Consider the following 22,753-nt stretch of genomic DNA (forward strand, 5'->3'; position numbering starts at 1 on the left):
ATAAGGAAGCCACTGCCTCAACATCAACGGAGCAATCTCAGGTCAACAAATCCTCATCTTTGCCGGAGATCTCCATCTCGTCCTCCACCACACATGTCTGAAGATGGATACTCATCGATACCTAATTCTGCACATATGTTGGTAAGATCTACGCTCTAGTTGCAGGTTGATTCATGGCTAGATGGTGGAGAATCTGATTAAAATTTCACAGTAGCAATTAGATTTTGCAGTAACAGCAAAATTGCACAGTAGCAGCTAGATGGTGAAAATCTGCACATTTTTCTACTGGTTGGGACAATTTTTAACTTTTCTCGGTAGTAGCAGCTAGCTTCGTAGTCTACAGTAGCAGCTAGATTCGCGGTCGACAGTAACAACGAGCTTCACGATCTGCAGTAGCAGTCAGCTTCAAGATCTACAGTAGCAGCTAGTTTGGGATTGAGAATTGCAGAAGTAGGCAGTAGCAGAGTGGGATGAGTAGCAAACGTAGGCAATAGCAGGCAGATTGGTAGTAGAAGTCATCAGTAGCAGACGAATTGGTAGTATAAGTCGGCAGTAGCAGGCTGATTGGTAGTAGAAGCCAACAATAGTAGTCGACATTACTTGATCGACAGTAGCAGAGTGGGATGAGTAGCAAACGTAGGCAGTAGCAGGCAGATTGGTAGTATAAGTCGACAGTAGCAGGCTGATTGGTACGTAGTAGAAGCCAGCAGTAGCAATCGACATTACTTGATTGACTCCCTTTTAGTTCAGTTGACTCTGTTTTAATTTTAATGAAGGGTAAAATTGTAAATTTGTAGCTGATATATGTCAACAACGTAACAACTTGTCATTAATTGTAAAATTTTGTCCTTATATGTGTAAAATAATGTGTAAAAGATGTATTTGTAAACTGAAATTTAGTTAGTAACTAAAATGTAGTTTACTATTGTAATATAGTGAAAAAAATCTGTGATAAGCATTGGGTAAATTGAGATTCACAAAACATGAAGAAAAACACCCAACTTTAGTTGGACTTCCGATTGAATTATGGTGCTCAACTCAGTGATAGGTTTGAAAAATAGCTCTCAACAGTCTTCAATTATTCACGAATTAGGGTAATTTAAAGACAAATGAAATCTACAATCAAGACCAAGTGAAATTGTTAGTTGTTGTTTTGCAGAAGAGAAGTAAATTTTTTTTGAGAATTTATAAGAGATAACGTCCATTCACTACAAAAATAAAAAATAATATAAAAAATAATTTTGGGAATCAAAATATATACATGTAGGAAATGATATAGCACTGCCACATAATTTGGGATATAGTTTTGGTAGAAACTTTTGTGCTCTCAAGCATTTTTCTTAATTTTAAGCTTGCATCCCAAGGTAAACGACCTAACCATGATGTTATAGGCTTCATCATCAAGGATTTTGGGACATTAACCGATACACAACAAGAAGAATCAAACTCGCAAAACTCTCGCTTAAGGTAACTCCAACAACTTTTCTATATTCTTGGTTGTTTTGCCCTAACAAATTCTCTAAAACTTTCTCCAAAATGAAGAATGTGATGAGAGAGAAAACCAAATTTCTCACATTTTCAGCAAACTCTTAAATTTTATAGAATAATTTTGGGAATGATCATTAAATTTCCATAATAGATAATCTGTTGGAGTTAGAAAAGAAAAATTGCTTAAAGCATTGACTTTTGCTTCCCCATTATAGATAAATTGTGGGGAAGCTGTTGGAGATGCTCTTATAAAGCAGAAAAAAAAAACCAATAGAGCAAATAATTGTAGCTTCCACATTTATTCATTTCGACAATTACATTAGCTTATATGATACTCCTTGATCTCGGTTTTCTCCATTTAACATAATATGAGTATCTCGACAAATCTTGTCACCAAACTAACTTCAACGAGTTATTGTTCAAATCTCATCACCAAAGTTCTTGTGTAATTATAAAAGTTCATACTTGAAAAACATATATACGGAAAAACCATTTTTTTTTCTTTTGCTTCCACGTACTTGAATTACGTCCTAATTGACTATTTCAGTGTACTCTATATTAGAGCTGGGCAACTGGATTTCTGACCAGTTTTTAGGCAAAACCAAATCCAATCTGAATTACTAGGTTTAAGAGTTTGCAGAACTAGATACTGTTTTAAAATCTTTGGGTTGAATATTCAGTTGATTTGAATTTTCGGATAGGTTTAGGTTGGTTTCTGTTTAGGCTAATCTTAGAAAAGTTTTTGCCCATCTCAGTATCTATTAGAACAAGTAAATTTCAAATTCAACTCTTCAAATTCATGACTTAAAGTAACCTGTTTTCATATAAATTCAAACTACAATATTATAAAAGTCCATCAGTGAAACATCATAACCATAAAACATTAAAACTAATAGCATTTCATCGGTACATAACACAGTTCATCACCAAATAACAATAGTTCATTAGAAAAGTAAAAATTAGATAAGCTCAAGATTCTTCGACAAAATAGGTTTTCTAGAAGTTCATTCCTCAAGAAGTTCATCAAAACATGTCAATTGAGAAAGTTTTTGTAAGGGTAAGTCTCCTCATTATTTCAGATTCGAAGTTCTCTGCTTTCATCAATATTCGGTTCCATATATCGATTTTCTAATGAAAAGGCTTGAAACCTCACATTTGTCTTCAATCTTGTTGTTTCTGGACTTCGATTTTCATACACACACACACACATATATATATATATGGAAGAAATAACCGATTTTCTTTCTGTTTATGTATATCACATGTTTCTTCCATATATATATATATATATATATATATATATTTTCAGTAAGTTATTTATGAACTTTTGAACTGATATGGCCAAGATGTTCTTTCTGTTTCTGTATATCTCATGTTTCTTCCATGGATATATCTATTTTCAGTATCGCCAGAGATGTCTAATTCTTTTTGTCTCGAAGTCTTTTGTCTTGTTTTGAACTTGGTTTTCTGTTTATAATGTAATTAGCGAAAAATTGTAAGGAGATTATGATAGAAACAAATTTTTTTTAAAATAAAAAAAACAAATTTAATTTAAGATGATATTATTTCTCCATCGTATGCCTATTTTATTGTTGTAGTGCGCCTCCAGCCTGGCTTTTCTCACCCACGTACGTCTCCACCAGGAGATGTTATCATTTCCGTTTCAGAAGCGAGATGACACTCCTAGGTTGACAAGGAGCAGCTTGACCTCCTCAAGTGGGTCAAGGTGGAGTTTCAGCTTGTCGAGACGAATAATTACCTGATGTAGTACAACCCAGAGGTTGAGAAAATGAATCAGGTTATTGGGAAGACTATTGTTGTAGTGCGCCTCCAGCCTGACTTTTCTCACCCACGTACGCCTCCACCAGGAGATGTTATCGTTTCCGTTTCAGAAGCGAGATGACACTCTTAGGTTGACCCAAGAGCAGCTTGACCTCCTCAAGTCGGTCAAGGTGGAGTTTCAACTTGTCGAGACGAATAATTACCTGATGTAGTACAACCCAGAGGTTGAGAAGATGAATCAGGTTATTGGGAAGACTATTGTTGATGCTCAGATGGTGGTGATGACTTCCTTCCAGGGTTTTTTTTTTGTTCGGAAGCTTTTCCTACTCTTTCTCCTCATATCTCCCTTGGTTATTGTTGTGTGAATCATTTCTATTTTAATGACAGTATATTTGAGTAGGTGCTTTTAGGTTTAAGATTATGTCATCCATATCAGATATGTGTTTTTAGGTTTAGGATTATGTCATCAAGTATTATGTAAAGTTCATGTTGGTAATATTTATGAACATTCAATAGCAAATCAACATGAAAAATTGGTAATTAGTGTGTTGTGATTTGTGTCAAGCCTGTAAAGAGTACAAATAATGAAATTAACCTAATTTACCTCAAATACCAAGCTCGTGAAAAGCGGTTCAAACAAGTACTCCAGAGTGCCAATAATGTTGGTGTCACAAAAATTATGGATCTTAATAGTGACTTAGTATGAACTGTTGATCAATGAAAATTTTTCTACTTTATCCAGCTTTTGTTCAAGAATAGATATTCTAGTTTTGTTTTTTATGAAGCATTCGATGGGTTCCAGAAAAAGAAGCTTGCATTTACAATGAAAATCATCATCATTACTCACACAAATACCAACCATTTTGTTTCAGACTATATTCACAAATCACATGACTCTAAAACACCTATGCGTAACTCAAAATACCAACTGATACTGACATAATGTGATGGCTCCTAGCCTAAACTGGGATTAGAATTAGAAATAAGAACATGGGCCACAATGAGCAGAACAAAACAGGACAGACAATGCAAACAAGAACCACTCCTTCCAAATGCCAGGCTTAATTTTTGTTGGATTAGAATCCTCCGCGCCATGATATTAATTAAGACAACATAGATTCTCTTCATAAAACATGACTCGCAAATAACTCTCAACCATAAACATGTTGAAGTTCTCTTCTTCATTACGAAAATAAATGGTAGATATGAGTTCCTCTTTTCATTATGAATATTTAAACCTAACAAACACACAAGTTCCCATAGCCGAAATTGGTTGAGATTTTGCCTCATCCTTTGGCTTAGGAATCTTCACTTTGAACGATCTAGTCTAGCATTCATCGTTGTCATACTCTATCATGACCCAAAAGTCAAGCACATAATAACATTTACCGCAATCCCATGACCAACTAGTGACCATTACATACAGTTGCACCCTTCACAAGTAACACCAAGCTGTCTTATAAACATTTTCTTAAGGCGCAGACCACTCACAAAACTCTTGTTTATAATGCGAAAATTTACACCAATAGAGCAAATAATCGTAGCTCCCACATTTATTTATTTCAATAATCACATTAGCTTATATGATAATCATAATACCAGTGTCTCTAGCTAGTTTTTCTTGAGAAGATATATAGTTCAACTCTAGTTGTAACTCCCTATTTACCCAAAAATGTAGAAAAATAAAAATAAAGTAGCAACCTTATTACTCAATCCACCCCAAACTCAGTAAAAAACAAAAAAAAGTCCCAATCTCATCTCACGTATATAAACCAAACAAAAGACGACTCCGATTACAATATACCTCGCGCCTTTCACACTCACCTTCATCTTCTTCGTCTTCTCCGATCCCGATCCACCTGATCACTCCGACGCCCCCAAATCCAACGGCCACGCGCCACCATGAGCACTCCATCACTCGCAGGGGTAAGTAAACCCCCGCCAAATTTTCTCTCTTTTTCTACGAAATTCGAGTGAGCTCTTACGACGTCGTTTTGAGATTGGTTTGGGTGTGGGTGCAGGGCATGGGGGGCTTCTCTGGGTTTACTCGGCTATGCAAGGGCTTAGCGGTGGTCCTGATTGGAGGCCACATTGTCGTCCAGCTCCTCCCCGTCGCCGTCACCTACCTCGCTCTCATTCCCGCCAGGTATCCTTGACTTTTTCTGTTCCGTATTGACCTCATTGAACACTAAAGATTGCTTCAATTTGAAATTTCCGATGTGGGATTTGTGGAGTTTGTGTGTGAATGTGTTTGATTGAGGTAAAGGTTTGTGCTTTTGAAGTGTTTGCTTATTGGGTTTGATCTGGAAGTTAGGTTAGTAATAGGAGCTTTCGCTTAAGAGTCTCGAAAACTAGAGCGTTTCGGCTTAGATATCATGTGCATTACAGAGGAAATGTGATAGAGTAGAGGTTTGAATTGGTTGGTATCATGTTACTAGCCAAGTGTTGTCTTGATTTTATTAGTGCGGAGAAAATTATAATGAGCTGCATTGTTCAACCTAGTTATGTGTATTTAGTCGAGTTACGTATCTTTGCTTGTGGCTGTTTGGTCTCTCTTTCTGTCTCTACATTTCTGTGGTTCCGTTTAAGCGAGTAATACTAGGATTTGTAATCAGAAAGTTATGGGATTTGATTGCCGTATCACTCGAATTAATAGTGACTTGTATGTTTGGGTTTGTAACCTGCTTGACTTGAGTGGCTCGCAACTTGACTCTAATTCACAACTTTTGTGTGTTGTAGGACGATTCCTTTTGTCTGGAACCTCGTAACGTCCGGTTACATTGAACAATCAATACATGGGGTATATGATTCTTTTTCCATTGAAATTGTTTGAGCTGTTATTATAAATTGTTGGATATGCTTGTACTCCATCGCTCCCTGTTATTAAATTGACTCTCTCACTTGTATAATAGGTTGTTGTAAGCACTCTCGGTCTTCTTTTTATTGGGAAGCTGCTTGAACCTGTCTGGGGTTCCAGGGAGTTCTTGAAATTTATCTTTGTAGTCAACTTCCTTACTTCCATATGCATTTTCATCACTGCCATTGCGCTGTACTACATTACAAGGAAGGAAACCTACCTGTAAGTACTAAGAAACTATTAAACAACTATTAGGATATCAGTTGCTCATATTTCAGTCTTTTTCTTCTTCTTTCAACTTGCTCAACTCTTTCTTTATTAATGTTATTTTTTTGTCCTTTACCCCATACCTATTGCATGTTAATGCAATTTCTTTTGATTCATTTGGTTCATTTGTGCTAGATATATGCCTCTTTCTGGCTTCCACGGAGTTCTCTCAGGTTTTTTGGTTGGCATTAAGCAAATGATACCTGACCAAGAGTTGCCTGTAATAAAAATAAAAGCCAAGGTGTGTACTTTATAAATTTACTTCTGATGGAAGTTTTCTGCTGGTTGATTAATAGTTGTAAAATTCTGATTTGGTTTTGGTTTCAATTATGTACAGTGGTTACCATCTCTCTCACTATTGCTGTCCATTGCCATAAGCTTCTGGACAGCTGAGTCAGCAACATATCTTCCAATCTTGATATTTGGCACCTATATGAGCTGGATTTACCTTAGATACTGGCAGAGAAAACCAGAAACGAAACTCAAGGGTGATCCAAGTGAAGATTTTGCATTTTCTACATTCTTCCCTGAATTCTTAAGGTAAATACTGTTGCCATAGTTTTGAACTCTTCCAATCAGAAGATTTGGTAGTTGCCATCTCTCAAGTGTCTCTAGTTAATTCTGCAGACCAGTCATTGATCCTGTTGCATCTATATTCCATCGGATGCTTTGTGGAAGATTTGAAGCCTCTAATGATTCCCAAGGTAATACTGTGGGAGGAACCACATTGCCTGGATCTGACCCCATTGAGGCATCTAGAAGGAGGTACTGTTTCTGCTCCCGCACTGCATTTTGTATCAGTCTCGGTTAACAAATAACCTGCCAGACACTATTCATTTTCGCTAGTTTATAGCATCAAAGTTATGGATCTATAACTTCAAAAGTTCACTGCTGGATGAACCCTCAACCCTAAACCCTTAACACGAAATACATTAATGGTAGTTCACTGCATTTAAAAGTTATCAGGTTGTTTCTGCATCAGTGAACTTTGATGCTAAACAGACGATCTCTAAACCCTAAACCCTGAACATGAAATACATTTATGTTAGTTTACTCATAGAAAGTAGAGAGCTTCATTTACGCACTGCTTTCATTTACTTGACAACACGCAATGAGGAGCCTTGCTGTGGGGCTAAGCAAGGGAGGGTGTGAATTTGACTGTTGTGCTCTCAGAGTGATATGAATTTGAGGATGTAATTGGTTAGATGACTTGAAAGATTTAGCTGTTATTGTACAGAAAAACAAGAGGTAGGATTGTAGAAGTGAGAGGAGCTAGAGAAGAGATTAAGGAGACCTGAAGGCACCAAGCCTTCCACAACACTCCTTTTTTACTCATTACAATCTACTAACAGACTAAATATGAAGGGACCCTCGGAGAACTTCAATACATCTACTTAATTAACAAGAACTTAAAAAATATATGTACGTACATAACAGTGACAGAAATTGTCCTCCTCACCGCCTATTGGGCATCAATTAAGTTCATAAGATTGAGCAGTATTAAAGTAGGTGAATATATCAATTCACTTTTGCTAGGAAGCCAATTTTGACTTACATGTTGTTGCCTAGAGTTACCTTGTGACAGAAATTGTCCTCCTCACTGCCTATTGGGCTTCAATTAAGTTCATAAGATTGAGCAGTATTAAAGTAGGTGAATATATCAATTCACTTTTGCTAGGAAGCCAATTTTGACTTTCATGTTATTGCCTATAGTTACCATGTGGGGTTACATTTGTTGAATTGGCTCTTGATTTTGTGATTGAATTGGCTCTTGCAGGGAAAGAGGAGCACGAGCACTGGAAGAAAGACTGGCAGCTGAGAGGTTGGGTGCAACAAAGGGTACAGAAGAGTTGGGAAGAGATGCCACAGATAATGTATAATTGCTTGGACTACAGTCATAATCTGTCAACAACCCAAATGAGCATCGTCAGGTACATCTGCAGAGATTTTTGTTGTTTGAGGAAAAACTTCTCCTGTTCTGTTCTTCTCTCCCTAGAGGATTCTTTTACTATACACTTCATATGGATATTGAGTGGAACTTGCTCCTTGTCATTTTGTCATATGTTTGTACAAAAAACTTTGGATTCCTGGCTTCAGTTGTAACCTAACAGACTGTTAAATTGTTCTAATGGCTTTGAGATGCTTCCACAAAATGAGTTCTAGGCATAAATATATAGCTATACTAACGGGGAATTTTTCTTTAAATGACGGCACAAGTCATATACAGCTTCATCAGAAACTATGTCTTCATCTTCTGCCATGGTCCGATGCATTATGTTTGGCAAGTAGGAACAATCTATACAAGTTACTGGGGAATAATTCATTATTGTGTTGTCCGTGTAAAAGTACCATATATTGGAAACAGAAACTTATATAGCTTTCCATCTGTATCATCTGTATGTGGGTAGAGTAAAAGATGGACGAAATGGGTGGGAAAAAAAAAATCAGCCACCGACCCTTTAGAAGCAGAGAAACAGTACCTCCTCAAAAAAGTAGAGAAACAGTAATCAAATTCAAAATAACTAGTAGAGAAACAGTAATCAAAGTCAAAATTACAAACCTTGACGGTGGTGGACATAAATTTTCCCCTCCGTCTCCCTACTAAAAAAACCAGCGATTACACAGCCTCCATACTTCCTTACCGTCAATCTTAGAAGGAAAGATACAACTCTTACTAACATCATATACCAAAACCACCAACAAAAGTGTCTAGTTGATATTATTCAAACAACAATTCGACCAGCAATCAAGTCCTAAATTTGGGAGGAGTCGGGTGGTGGCTGGCAGTCGAGTGGCATCAGGGACTCCGGTGGTGGCCGGCAGTTGACCGGCATCCGGTATCGGCACATGGGACATAGATGACTAACATGCAGCCACTGGACGATGCAATCTCCATGATAATAGTGAAAGCAGGGCATGCGAGTAACATCTTCTTCCACTGCAAACTCCTTCCGACATATAGCACACATCGGCGTTTCTGCAACCGTGGCAGCATCAAGTCTCACCACCTCCAAAGCATCGATGGCAGATTGAGTTGTAGGAGTGAAACTCAAAACCTCATGATCACTATCCATCCAGTGAGTGTAGTCGTATATGCACAAAGCAATAGGCACCTCGTAGCTCTCGGCGGCGTGAATCACCGGAAACAACTCATCGAGAGCTTGTGCATGTAGAGTCAAAATAAAGCGATACCAATACCAAGTCACCGTAGGATATATGGAAACCCAAATTCTTCATAGTTCGAAGAAATTTATATTTTTGAATTCTATTGCAAAAGCAAACCAAAGTTTCAGAACAGTAAACCAATCGACAATCGTACATAGCAAAAATGAAAACCATAGGAACCAGGCGTGGCTGGGTTCCAAACCCTTTTTAAAAAAATGAAAACCATAAAAGACTGTTACGTGACAAACGTATAGGTACTTGTCCTGGAGTTGTTCAGTTGGTTTCAAGGCTTTCTCAAAATTACATGGTGGTGTAAAGAATGCTGCATCTGAATGTCCACTTTCTAGAGAATTAGAATAGCAAGTTAAGAAGTAGAATAGCTTATGGGTTTCTGTCAGAAATTATTGTAGAGAAAACAAGAGATATGATTGTAGATGAGAGAGGAGGAGCTGGAGAAGGGAGTAAGGAGATTACAAGGCACTAAGCCTTCAACAACACTCGGTTTTTGTTCATCACAATCTCCCTTAAATTCTTTACGTACCAAAAGACTAAATAAGAATGGACCCTTGGAGAACTTAAATACATGTACTTAAATAACATTAACTGTAATGTATGTATGTAAACAACAAGAAACAGAAATGAATATATCAGTTCACTTTTGCTAGGAAAGCCAATTTTGACTATCATGTTATTGCCCAGGGTTACCTTGTGAAATTACATTTGTTAATAGCAGCTTGATTTTGTGATTGAATTGGCTCTGGAAGAAAGACTGGCAGCTGAGAGGTTGGACACAGCAAAGGGTACAGAAGAGAAACAGTAATCAAATTCACTGAACAATTTACAACTTATTGTCATTATTTCACTATCACATTTCACAGGAGGCCAATATTAACAGAGTTACCCAAGGGGAAGAATCCGATTGCCTTTGGCTTCTTCTAGGTTGGTTAAACACTCAAACCAACCAAATTCTCCAGGTTTAAAGAATTTCCGGGTCTCAATATGAAGTAACTATATATCTATGATTGTAAACTTTACCCTGCCCAAGAAAGAGTGCCCAAATGACATAACTCTGTCATCCGTAGTAAGACATCAGCTCTCAAATGATTCTCCAGCAAAGTACTGTTTGTGGACCATTTTTCTGTAATCTGTACAATACACATTTAACATAAGCCCCTCAACGTCAATGCAGAATAGTTACAATAAGAGGCTTGCATGATCTAGATAGGCATTCCTTATTGCTGAAGTGATTTTCTCGATATACAAATCAAGAAGCTAGTTTACTAGGACCAAATGCTGAATACGTTTCAAGGTGGAAGCTATAAAGTTGTGAATTTTAAGCCAGTGTGGATTTCGGGAGTAAAAACAAACTTCCGAAGTCCAAAATAGAGGGCAAGAAACGCACTCCAGTTCACATTTGATAGCCAAGGGACATAGGAAATAAGAACTAACCTTCCTTGTTACTCAAAAGAGCAGCAGCATAGCTGTTAAGGGGACTCTCTGGGTTTGGCTCTGCATGCAAGAATAAATAGTCAGGCATGAAGCATGAATGTAGATTTTACAAGAAATTTCATGAAAGGAAGAGAAAGCTGACCTCCCAATAGACTTTGAATGGACAGAAGAATAGTCCTGCAATCATAAGCAGAAGACCACTTGTCCTATGGAATGAGAAACAAAAATAACATGAGCTTGAGAGTGTATGAAGAACGAAGAAAGAAACAGTATCTATATCATCCACCGAACTGCTGATATTGGGATACGGATTCACACAGTGCCCTTTAGACAAGGACACTGACCCTGCAGTAGGGTCCTGTTTAAAGGGCATTGACATTTATCAAGTCCCCTGGGTGGTAATAGCATCAATTTCATATACTTTTCAACACAAGTTTATCTGAACTAACATTTAGATTTCTCCAACTAACACTACTTTCCATTAAGCATTCTAATATTCCCAAGACCACCATATGGTGAGGCAAACTCCTTAATACTAGAGACACTGACCATCATACGGTTAACCAACAATTGATCATATTATAGACAGCGAGGACATTTTCACATTTCATCCTCCTGGAATGTAGCAACACAAAGACTGGAATCAGTTTACCAAAAAAGACAGATACCTGCAGGATGTCAAGACATATGTTGCCAAACTGATCAACATTTGGATGGAAGCACATTGTCTCAAACTTGACTAGTGGTGGCTTGAAAGGATAGTCCATAGGAAATCTCAAAGACAGTTTATAAGATAAACCCTCGTACAAAGTTCCCTTTCCACCTTCGATTGTGCCAATCCATGTAAAAATGCTCTCACCTTCAGGGAAAGCTGATACACCAAGTTCTCCTCCACTCATCTGAAAACAAGGAACAGATACTGAAAAATGAGAGTAGAACAAGATTACATGTCTTTAATAACTGAAATGAAGAGTGAAAAATACTACAAACAACCAATAGGTATAATGTGTAAAGGCTTCAGTCAAAGAGAAAAAATATGCGTAAAGGCTAAAACTTTTATTTCAACCTTCGAAAGATATTGTTGAAGGCAGTAACTTATGGTAAGAGACAACAGGAAACTGAAGTTGCTTTTGCTAGCTTTTGAGTGGACTTGTTAATCCACCATAATAACATATATTCAAGTTGTGAAAAAGTGTGAGGTTTTTCAAGACTGAGAATAGTCTCTAGTTTAGGACAGTTGTTAATTTATCCACTCCGAAACACAAGGAGGTGTATCTCCTTCCATAAACACCTCAAATTTCACACATAGTGAATGAAGAGAGTATAAATAATCCAACCCGAGAAGCAGAAGCTGTGTAAAAGTAACAATAGACCCTAGGACTTCTGGCATCATAAATATTAAACTGCTGGGTGGAAATACATGTGGCGATCAATTATTGTAATTCCTGAAAAAGAAGTACAGTAGTCAATCCCACTCAGTAGTCTTGATGATTTAGGACATCCAACAACCTCTTATTCCTGGAAGCGGTGTTGCTGTGTGTAACTGGATTGGATGTTACTGTAGAGCGTCTCCTAAATTCAACCCTTTAGGTTATACTTCATACTGAGGACACCATTTCCTAGAAATGGCAAGTGTAACAATGGCTAAGACACCCCAATCAACCTTCATGAAGGGGTTAGAAAATACACACAAGCACACACCTGCCACTGTATTATGAAACCTCATGATTATCAAGAATCAAGATAGCCCCTTTTGGCTTGTTGACTATGCATCACCTTTCAATTTATAAAAATCAAGATGATACCACCCTCTATCGCACATGCAGGCCACTTTAGAACATGTTTACACCAGCAGAGCTCCTAAGGAGCAATGGAAAACCTAACAGAGGTGCTAAGAGAAAGACGGAGATTGACTAGTATATGTCTAACCACTCAACCCAAGTATTTGTGTAGCTGCTACAGATATATGTGAACAAACTAAATGGTGTTCGATTTTTCCACTTTTATCACAGGCTGTTTAGAACCCTTGATAAAGACAGTAATCTAAATTAAGAGCACTCTTCAATTCTTCATCCCAATCCAACCGAAAGCTACTCATTTTGAAATGATTTCACTACTACATATAGAACCACTCCTTTGAAAAGCCTACACAACTACGCCAACCATTACTAGCTCCTAGCAACGATTCATAACCAAAAGTTCATATATGAGGAAACACATCAATATTAAACCACTGCAAGATTACAACCAAAACTATCACAGCTAATAACAAATGAAAGCTTTAAGCACCAAAATCACCAAGCATTAACAGAACCAAAGAACCAAGACAAGAACAAAACCAGATTGAGAGAAAGCTTCACATACCATTAGAGACATCAACTCCTTCTGAAGCCTAACAAAGATTGAAAACAAACCCACATCAACAATAAAGACTTCAACTTTTTCCTTCAAAAACTAAAAGACTTCAACTTTAAGGGTATCCAAACAAAAAGGACCAACCTTTGAGAAACGGAGGAGGAATCAACGGGGATGGGAGTAGCCGGCGGCTTTTTCTGAGAGGAATTGCTTTGGGTACGCTGCGGCGGCGCCGACGAGTTGTCCGCCGTGGGATTGGGACGGACCTCCATGATGAGTCTTTGGCTCTCTCTGATCAACCTGTTCTTGTTTTTTCTTGTTTACTCGAATTTTCTGAAAGGTGTCACTATAACGGAGGGAGCCACGCCTTTTGGTGTTTTCTTACTCTTAATATATAATAATAATGTAATATAATATCCTCATTATGACTCAATAATTTGCACTAAATTATTGGTTTTTTTTAGTAAAGTGAAGCAATAATTCAGCACAAGATTAAGGCATTGTAGAGTGTCATTATCGCAGACTTTTTTTTATTGTAGTTCAACAAGTATAAAACGGTTAGATTATGATCGCAAATTACACGTTAGTGACTCTAAATGCTTGCAAATGAGCAAACGCACGTCATGAAGTTTATGACATTTTAATAAGTGTGGACAAAGAATATTATATGTACATACATATAGTTTAGTATGTATGGATATTAGTTAATCATATCATACTCTTGTGCATTGGTTCTCTTCCCATGTTATTTGAAATGTGAAGTATACTCTTATCTTGTTGACCTTTGTGATCTCAGCTGTTATGATGGAAAGATTATACACAAGCATCATACATTCATACTTAATTGTAGAAACTATTTTATTAGAGTAAGTGTACAATCATAGCAATCAGTATGGTCCCTAATTGAAATTGTTACTCAGTTGGGCAAACTTAAATTGCAAGCCTTCATTTGAATGAGTCTGGAAAAGGAAAGAATGGAGTGAATAGGACTTTGTTGATGCCATAGAAATTGGAAGGTGAAACAACAAGAAATTGAAGCCATAGTTGTTTACTATAATTTCAAGGGGATAGAGAGGAATCTTCAACCAAACCGCATATAACAAAATTTAAAGTTTTAAACATCAAATCAACTCAAGCATCTTAGTCAGTAGTGGAATGATTTATTTGAAGAAGACAGTCACTTTGGATCACAAACCAAATCAATAGCTCAATACCATTCATAACCATACAACTAAATGCATTGTGTTATCCATATTCTAGCAAGCTCTTTTTGCAACTGTTGAAGCAGGTAAAGTGGTACCCAGCTAAAAGAAGTTTGAAGAAAGGGTTTGATGTTTACCATTAGCAGCATTTTCCTTTGATCCAGCTCTATATCAACAAGGCCAGTTCCCGAGTCTGAGACTAGTTCTGGTTATAAGATTGCAGTAAATTAACCAAACTGTAGCTACTAGTCGGGGATTAAGGATCAGAGAACAAGCCTACTTAGGAGGAGTTTACATAACAAAGTCAATCCTCTTGGGATCTTAAAACAGTAGTTGATCATATACCAAATAGTTAAGATGCATAGCTTATGAGAATCATATATTTAACCTGAGATATGTGTAAACGCATAAATTTAACGAGAATAATAATCATTAAATTATTCGGACGACGCATGAGTCCGACAAATTGTATACATGGCTCGTGAGTTGGCAAAGTTAAAAAGTCATCGAAATTGACATGTGGCAACGTGTGAATGGTTGGTCAACAACAAAACTATTAATCCCAATTAAAATCAAATATTAAATGTCAATCGATAATCAGATATCAATCAAATCAAATCGATTATCGAAAAGGAAGTCAGACATTTAATCAAATTGGTGAAACACCTTATCAGTCATAAATAAATCGATCAATTAAGAATGATTGATTTAATTATGGTAAATTGAATAATTGAATCAATCAATCAAAAGTGATTAAATTAATTATATCATTAAGGAAATACAATTCAAATGGTGACTTCAATGCATTCTATTTACGGAGAAACATCGATACTATAAATACCCCCTCATATATCAAGAGGAGGACTTCGGGCAAGAGAGAACAAATTACTCCCGAAAGCTCAGAAGTCTCAAAACACTTTGTGAAGAACTACCAAGGTTCCAAATAGCTTATTCTTTCTCCAATCCGAAGGCTTAGAAGTTGTCAAACCCGAAGAGTCACCAAGCTGCCAATAGCCGACATCTTCACCAACTTCAAGACGAAGAACAAACCACCACGTGAAACCGCTCGTGGATCAAACCCGATCAACATAAAACCTCCACGGCCCTTGATCAACCTTGCTAGTCTTCAAGTCTTCAACAAATCAAAACTTATATCAAGTTCTTCAACAAGCTTGTGGGTAATCAACAAGCACCGAACACACGTGCTAATTCATCTGCCATCAAAGCCAAAGAACATTCACCACGTGAAACCGCTCGTGGCCAAATCCAATCAAGATCAAGCCTCTATGGCCCTTGGTCAACTTTCTTTTACAAATTGTCAACACGACAAGAAGTCTAAACTATGACCATTCGATTCAAGATCAAGTGCTCGTCACCCTTGAATCAAATCGACGTCGGAGATCGAATCAGAGGAAATTCTTGTTAAAGAATACCCATAGAGATTGTAACCCATAAATTCATTAATACAAATATTTTATTTTGTACACGTGTTTTTCTGTTATTTGTCGCAGATAATTTCGTGTTTACAATATGTACAAAAGAACAAATTAAATTTATTGAAGTAAATATGCCAAGCCTAAAAGATTAAACAATCTTACTGTACCATCTTGCATTTGCTCATTTTGCTGTATTCGTATATCCTACGTAATACAACTATACGATGACATATGCCAGCCATTGTTTCTGAAATGCCCTAGCTAGCAGAAGAAAAGAAAAAATGTTGTACATTAGCAGTGATTTTCCATAGTCGAACTCTTTCACTTTCTTGCTCTAGCAGATGAGATGCCTGAGGGACTACTAACTTCAGGGTGAGACAAGGAGAATGCAGGTAGCTCTTGAATTCGGCCTAACTCAAAAGTACTAGGTTGCCTAATTCCTCCTCTTTCACTCGATCCAACATTGTTCTTCGGGGAACGTGACCCTTCAGTGTCCCAATGTTGCATATCAACTACGACTGATGCGTCTGGAGGTGGAAATAGGTCATCCCCATCAGTGACCTCACTGCGGTTGTTGGCATTCTGCAATAGATGAATTGGTGACGTGCCATGTGGAGGAGTTGAGAATGGTGTGGTTCTCTCTGAATGCTGGCTGTGCTTTGCTTTCTTTTTTGTCTTCGTGATGCCAATTTTTCACTGCTTCTGCCACTCCCTCTTCAAAACTATTGGGTTTCATATTTGAACCCATCTATTTGAATAAAAATAGAAATTAGTCCATGTTATATTAATGGGAGGTTTATATATAGATAATCTGGTTGAGCTAAATTGCTCACCTGTGTCACTAGAGCATAGAGTGGCAGAGTCACATAACTACATAAAACTTGTACGATAACCCTGAGGAGATCAGAAAATTTTAGTTTAGCATACATCAGGAAAAAAAGAAAAAAAGAAAAAAAAAATTTCCTCATTGAATCGGGAACCATAAAATAAAGTAAGGTAGGTATTAGTAGCGTGTAAAGCTCACCCCACTGAGAGCCTGATGGCGGTATCTTGAGGGGTTTGATGGAAGCAAGAAGTTATCCCAAACTGCCACTGAAGTACAGAAGTAGTAATGTATCAGTATATGAGAATTATGAGAAATTAAGATCCCTATACTTGGTTAACTTCTAAGAATATATACTTACAGTACTCCATGCAAAGAAGGCCAGCTGAAATGCATTCTGAAATAACGAGTACAAATTAGCTGCTGGTGAGAACAAGTACAAATAACAAGTACTAATGTAAAGACATTATACTAGCAAGTTGAACTACCTGGAATAAAGCAAAGTGGATGAGGAAGAGCAAGAAGCGCGGGCGTCCAAACCAGAAGTGCTGATCACCGGGTTGAACAAGCGGTGCACCCATCACCACACCCCCTCTATCCTGAATCCTTAGCCCCAGCTTGGTTATAATCACTTGTAGTTTAGTTCCCACCACAAGGATTATCTGCAATATGTTTTTGGCTCACAACATTTATTATCTATGTAATAATATCTGGTAGACATGGTAAAAGAAGCATGCCTTGTATTGGGATGATAGGATTGAACTGAACTTACAATTAAAGAGATAAATGGTAGCCAGAGATACGAATGCCATCCTATTCAGAAGAGAAAACAGTTCTCCATCAGTAACTTGGGATCATGCAGTAACACACACACACACACACATATATATATCAACATCTAGAGATAAAAAGCTGGTCATGTACTACTTACCATATGCATTAGACAACAGGAACAGCACTGCTGAGAACCATATAATTGGACTGCATACACCAATGAAGTGAAGTTAAGGTTGTAGCACAGTTATCAAACCAAAGAGCCTTGTAAGATTTGACTTAAATCACCAACCTTATCTCAACAATAACTAAGAAGTCATCTTCAAGTGATCTACTTATGTACTTCCGAAAATCAAAGGTCGTTTCACTCCCAGGTGCTAAATGTGCCTGAAATCAGAAATCACACAATTTGAGATTTGGTGTCACCTCCAGCCTCATCATATAGGTATGTGAATGAGTTTTTTTACTATTTCACTTACCGTGATAAAGCCATGCCTCAGAGTCAGGTAATCAGTCTTAGTAACTGACCTGTAGAACTGTCTGAAGAAGCATACCTGGTAAGAAAAGGAGAAATGAAGAATACCCTTAAACCTTGTCGAATCTAATGTCATAACTCTTAGACACACCATACATTAATTACTGAGTTAATTCTTTGAAAAAAACTAAAAAAATGCAATTAGAAATTCCTATGAACAATGCAACAAATCCCAATTCTTAGTAGTATGATACGTACAATCCAAAGGAAAACTGGTGACTCGCTCCAGAAGTGTAAATGCCTCTTTCCAAATGATGTATCCCTCGTATACCTAAACCTTTCTGGATCTGCAACACAAATACTGTATAAGGTACGATCCAAGAAGTTCTAGTGCTTACTAATTCTTAATATTTGTCAACTGGTATTATAAGAAAGTCAACCTCTAGACCAACTAATTGAATTGCATACTTAAATGACTCATCATTATTTTGAAAAAATAGAATTATTCAGCTTTTAAGTGAAAAGATTGAACCAATTTACCAGTACTAAACTGGTATTCAATTGTTTTTGTCTCATTCTCCCAATACTTCCATATTCTCATCTGTAATCCAGAAAAACAAAAACAATGATCGAATTAATGTTATGAAATAGATATGTTTAGAGAGAAAGTGAAGATTACAAGATTGTATTTGCCACTTCACCTTGTGTCTTCCCAAAAACAAAGTTGTGATGCAGTAGAGCACATGAAAAATTGCTAGCACAAAGATGAATATATGGAGCTGGTGAATCCCATATGCAGACACAAAGGCAACTTTACCCTACAAAAGTAAACAGTGAATCAGACCCTTATCCAATTCCAGTACACATTCTTACACCAATAGAACACACTACACATTTCCATGTATAATATTCATGAACAGAGGAAATGGAAAAGAACAACAAAAGATCTAGCCGGTTTCTCTCTTACATGAGCCGTGCACTTATCATATCCTTTTGTGGCTAATTGGCGCCGGAAAATGAAGCCAGAATCTGAGTATTCCTCAAGTTTCCCAGCTGTAGTCTTTGGAGGGTCATCATTGCAAGGATGCCAAGTGGCTGCAACACTCTTTGGTATACATATACCAGAAATTGGATCTTGTAGAACTGTTAGGAGCAAGGATAGGAATCCCAACAGCATAAGCTCTTCAAAAAAATTCACATAGAACAAACAAGGTTAGTACTCTGAAGAATATCCATGCTAGTTTGCATTTGGAAAACAAAAATTCTAAAACTAAATGTTCCCACAAGATTGGATACCTGATTTGATCTTCTCAAGAGCTTCATAGAGAGCTCGCTTCTGTCTACTTCTAAACCACTGCAAATTGTTCCATTACAAAGTCATTTCCCATGAACAATCATCTCGGAATATATCAAAAACAAATTTGATCAAGCATTTCATTCTTACCTTTCCTATGAAGTTGATGACATGCTCGATGAAAATTGATATTACAAGCAACACAAAACAGACCGCAGCAACTGCCCATGTTGGAGTTTTCTCTAAAGTACGCTCATATTCGAGTGCCGCCATTGGAGTTTCTATAACTCAGAAGAACTCAATAATAAATTGTATCTGAATATAAACCGTTGCTGTTTTTATGTTATTTATAAGGGCAATTCATTTCTTCTGACATAGGGAGTTACAGAGGTGGACAAGATATTTCAATATTTTTTTAGAAGAGATCTTGTCAAAGACTTCTAATGGAAAAAGATCATATCCATGTGTTAGGAGCTAATCAGGACACTCGCTTACAGACAATTCGTATTTGATTGCGTGTATCATTTAGTGGAAGTTTTGGACTGGGCAACTCGTGAGCCAGAAGGATTACTTGTTTTACCTTCTTTATAATGAACATTATCCAAGAACTAAGTCGCACTTGCTCCAAATAAAAGATGCATTCATCCCAGCTAATTACCATGATCCATATCCAATTGAAATAAGAAATGACCATGTTTGCCAGTAACTATTACATTACCATGCCAGAAGTTTTGAAACGAGATAATCTAGAAATTACTAAAAAAGTAGTAGATGACTTGATCTGTGATCGAAAATTGGATGTAATAAACCGTTAATTAAAAAGTCATCAACTAGTCGTCAACTTAATAGTCTTCATCGGAACCTGAACCTCCGTCCAGTAAGGTAGTAATTTTTGGGATCATGGTAGATGTTGCCGAAACTAAAATAAGGAAAAAACGGACATCTCAGAAAGTGCACATGGGCAATGAGTACAGAAAGCTCATTCCACAATGAATTGTGGCCATGGAATCGTATTCATGGTATTTGGTATTTGCGAAAAACTTCAGGCGTGACCAAAGTTGTCAATTGAGGCTTAGAAAGGTCATAAAATTCATGTGGACAAAAAACTGGCCAAATTTCTGGGTTGAGAATTGAGATTTGAGAAGAAGTCTAAGGTCAGACCAAGAAAAAGAAGTCTACGGAGTCCATTTGAGTAGTAGCTGATTAGGTGGCATCTTCACCCTTCATCAAAATTGACTGCTAGTGTCACATTCCATAGGAATCTGAAATTTCTTCTCAGTCATTTATTGATACAAGAAAAGAAGCTAGAAGATGATGACCTTGGTCATAAAATGGACCACCTGATGTGTCATACCTTATCAGCAAACTTACTGTTGAAAGGGAAAGACATAAAGAGGGGATGGTGGAAAAAATTGATGTGTTGGGAAGTTTTCTCTTTCTGAGTAGGTAAATGGTCAGAATGAAGGTAGCAGTGATCTGAAAGAAGGGTGAAAGATCTAATCGATGAAAAACTAATGCCTCATCCAAGGGCGCCGGAGTTCAAACTTTCCCCGGTAAATCCAAGCCTTGCTACAAGCCGACCCAACTTAATGAATAATGATCCGGTCAAGTCTTTCGTATAGTCTAAGCAAGTTGCAAGTAATTGCTACATTTATCAAAAATTAAAACACCCTAAAACTCAAAAGGCAGAAGTAGAAAGCTACATTTGGATCAAGTTGAGGGATAGACAGGGAGGAACATTAGCTCAAACAAACATAAAGATTAAGTTAAAGAAAATTCACAGCATTGTCAAAAGGCAGTCTATGACAGTAAAGATAGAAAACATGTAGTGGTATGATCTTTAGAGCAAAAGTAAATCCAGATCTTTGTACAAAACTTAGACAACTAAATTAAAGAAGTATGTATATGCAAAAAAGAAAAGTAAGGCTTTTGAGACCTCCAATTCTCATGCATACACTGAAAAAGAAACTGGATAATCCCATCTCTTTACAGCACCTATAGCACAAGATGGAGTTTCTTTCTTCATCTAGTAAAGCTGTTCTCTTCTGTGATGCCACCATCTCCACCTGCAACAAAAACAAAATTAATTTAAATGGCTCCATAGAAAAAGCAGTGATTGATGAGAGGGAGAGAGATTGAAAGCTTTAGAACTGGTCCTACATATATAGATCTACCAACTGTCTTGACAAACACTTAAGACTAGACCTTTGCCAAGGTTTCATAGTACCTTCACTAAAGACTCTTTTGGATATTGGCCTTCTTACACTAAGTGATATAATTTCCATAAGAAAAATTATCAGGTTCAGATCTTTCTCAAGTCCAAAACCTAGAGTAGCTTTAGACTTCCATATAGTAATCAGTCCAACATCTACTCTAAACCCTAAATCTTAACTAAAAAATTTCCAGCACTATGTTCTTGATCAGACAATTGCAATAAATTATGAGCCGGATGGAGGGATCAACTATAATAGTCTTCTCACCAATAACCAGGGTTGAGAAAATGGCATGGTTAAATGGGAGGCATAGAGATTTAAAGCTTTAAGTACTGGGCCTGCATATGCGTATCTACAACTCACATGGTAAACACTTTATAGACAAATCTCCTACCAAGATTCAGAACTACCAGACCTTTTCCAGAGCAACTTTGATGATCAATTCTGTTTCACTTTTCACTTTACAAATTTGGACTAAAATTGTCCTAGTTGTCACTTTACATACAGTTTTCCAAAGCAAAATGACTCTTTCCTTGCTAATCTTTCCCAAAACCAACACTTAGCTATAAACTAACCACATTTTTTGATATACAATAAGCACATCAAGCATGTTTACATAAAACATCAGAAACATTCTTTTTCAGGGCTAGTGTAGTGAATTAACTCACCAGTGGTAATCCCATCTTGGTCGGACTTTGGACATCCGGTTCTGGCCATAGGGGTAATCCGTTTCAGCTCTTTTTGTGTTTTGGAAAGCACAGCATCCAATGGAATATATTCCAATGAGGACAACAATCATCACAATGTTGAGGACAGAGAGCTTGTGCCAGTCCCTTTTGATATCTTCGAGCACTCCTGCCTTGCATGAATCACATTCGTAGCATAACAAATTCGGGGCATTGTTCCACCGGTAGCAATCCGGATCTTGACTCACTGTTGTTGCCATGTTGTAGTTGCATGCTGTTGGTGGCTTGCAACAACCAGACTAAAACCAAAGTATGCACTTAATAGTTGATCAAGGAAGCTATTTCTATGCTTTATTCATGGGGAAGGGGAGCATGCTTCACTTACTATTATAAATGCAAATACATATCAATCATCAAAGAAAAAAAATCACTGTAGAATGATATACACACACACACACACACACACATAGATATATGCTTTATTTTT

At 37.2% G+C, this 22,753-nt stretch overlaps 3 protein-coding genes and 2 pseudogenes across 5 annotated transcripts in view; 1 reads left to right on the forward strand and 4 right to left on the reverse strand.

The window, feature by feature from the left end:
• The first annotated feature begins 5,077 nt into the window (after positions 1-5,077).
• Positions 5,078-8,543, forward strand: LOC101299995 (transmembrane protein 115-like). The gene is made up of 8 exons (XM_004307349.1): positions 5,078-5,196; positions 5,292-5,416; positions 6,010-6,070; positions 6,183-6,349; positions 6,530-6,635; positions 6,732-6,934; positions 7,022-7,159; positions 8,172-8,543. Exons 1-8 carry the CDS (start codon positions 5,173-5,175, stop codon positions 8,272-8,274), a joined length of 927 nt encoding a protein of 308 aa, XP_004307397.1. The 5' UTR covers positions 5,078-5,172; the 3' UTR covers positions 8,275-8,543.
• A 1,813-nt stretch (positions 8,544-10,356) lies between these two features.
• LOC101300285 (ubiquitin-conjugating enzyme E2 19-like) lies at positions 10,357-13,751 on the reverse strand. The gene is made up of 6 exons (XM_004307350.1): positions 13,508-13,751; positions 13,373-13,400; positions 11,677-11,907; positions 11,151-11,214; positions 11,009-11,068; positions 10,357-10,704 (listed from the first exon to the last, which is right to left on the reverse strand). The coding sequence occupies exons 1-6, from the start codon at positions 13,633-13,635 to the stop codon at positions 10,649-10,651; spliced, it is 567 nt and encodes a 188-aa protein (XP_004307398.1). The 5' UTR covers positions 13,636-13,751; the 3' UTR covers positions 10,357-10,648.
• Positions 13,752-15,426: 1,675 nt separating this feature from the next.
• Positions 15,427-19,717, reverse strand: LOC101300568 (annotated as a pseudogene). Its single transcript, XR_185257.1, has 15 exons — positions 19,518-19,717; positions 19,370-19,427; positions 19,041-19,255; positions 18,775-18,891; positions 18,614-18,674; positions 18,332-18,420; positions 18,078-18,152; positions 17,891-17,985; positions 17,756-17,805; positions 17,597-17,637; positions 17,313-17,486; positions 17,186-17,221; positions 17,026-17,093; positions 16,835-16,895; positions 15,427-16,749 (listed from the first exon to the last, which is right to left on the reverse strand). The product of XR_185257.1 is annotated as an MLO-like protein 6-like (transcript).
• A 1,466-nt stretch (positions 19,718-21,183) lies between these two features.
• Positions 21,184-22,753, reverse strand: part of LOC101301140 (tetraspanin-6-like) — a 2,063-nt gene continuing 493 nt past the window's right edge. Inside the window, exons 1-3 of the mRNA XM_004307352.1 lie at positions 22,733-22,753; positions 22,249-22,565; positions 21,184-21,433 (exon numbers count right to left, since the gene is read on the reverse strand). The exon at positions 22,733-22,753 is cut by the window's right edge and continues 493 nt beyond it. Coding sequence (XP_004307400.1) covers positions 21,394-21,433; positions 22,249-22,565; positions 22,733-22,753 — 378 coding nt within the window. The 3' untranslated portion in view covers positions 21,184-21,393. The remainder of the gene's footprint in view (positions 21,434-22,248; positions 22,566-22,732) is intronic.
• Positions 22,715-22,753, reverse strand: part of LOC101301429 — a 16,118-nt pseudogene continuing 16,079 nt past the window's right edge. The window contains exon 2 of the transcript XR_185258.1: positions 22,715-22,743. The product of XR_185258.1 is annotated as a tetraspanin-6-like (transcript). The remainder of the gene's footprint in view (positions 22,744-22,753) is intronic.

This window comes from Fragaria vesca, linkage group LG7 (genome assembly GCF_000184155.1).
Source record: "Fragaria vesca subsp. vesca linkage group LG7, FraVesHawaii_1.0, whole genome shotgun sequence".
Classification (NCBI taxonomy): Eukaryota; Viridiplantae; Streptophyta; class Magnoliopsida; order Rosales; family Rosaceae; genus Fragaria; species Fragaria vesca.

Coding starts and splice junctions, on each gene's coding strand:
- LOC101299995 (XM_004307349.1), top strand. CDS start 5,173: ATGAGCACTCCATCACTCGCAGGG. Junction 5,197..5,291: donor GCACTCCATCACTCGCAGGG/GTAAGTAAACCC, acceptor GTGTGGGTGCAG/GGCATGGGGGGCTTCTCTGG. Junction 6,636..6,731: donor TAATAAAAATAAAAGCCAAG/GTGTGTACTTTA, acceptor AATTATGTACAG/TGGTTACCATCTCTCTCACT.
- LOC101300285 (XM_004307350.1), bottom strand. CDS start 13,635: ATGGAGGTCCGTCCCAATCCCACGGCGGACAACTCGTCGGCGCCGCCG. Junction 11,215..11,676: donor TATGTCTTGACATCCTGCAG/GTATCTGTCTTT, acceptor CTCATTCCATAG/GACAAGTGGTCTTCTGCTTA. Junction 10,705..11,008: donor TCTTTTGAGTAACAAGGAAG/GTTAGTTCTTAT, acceptor TGTATTGTACAG/ATTACAGAAAAATGGTCCAC.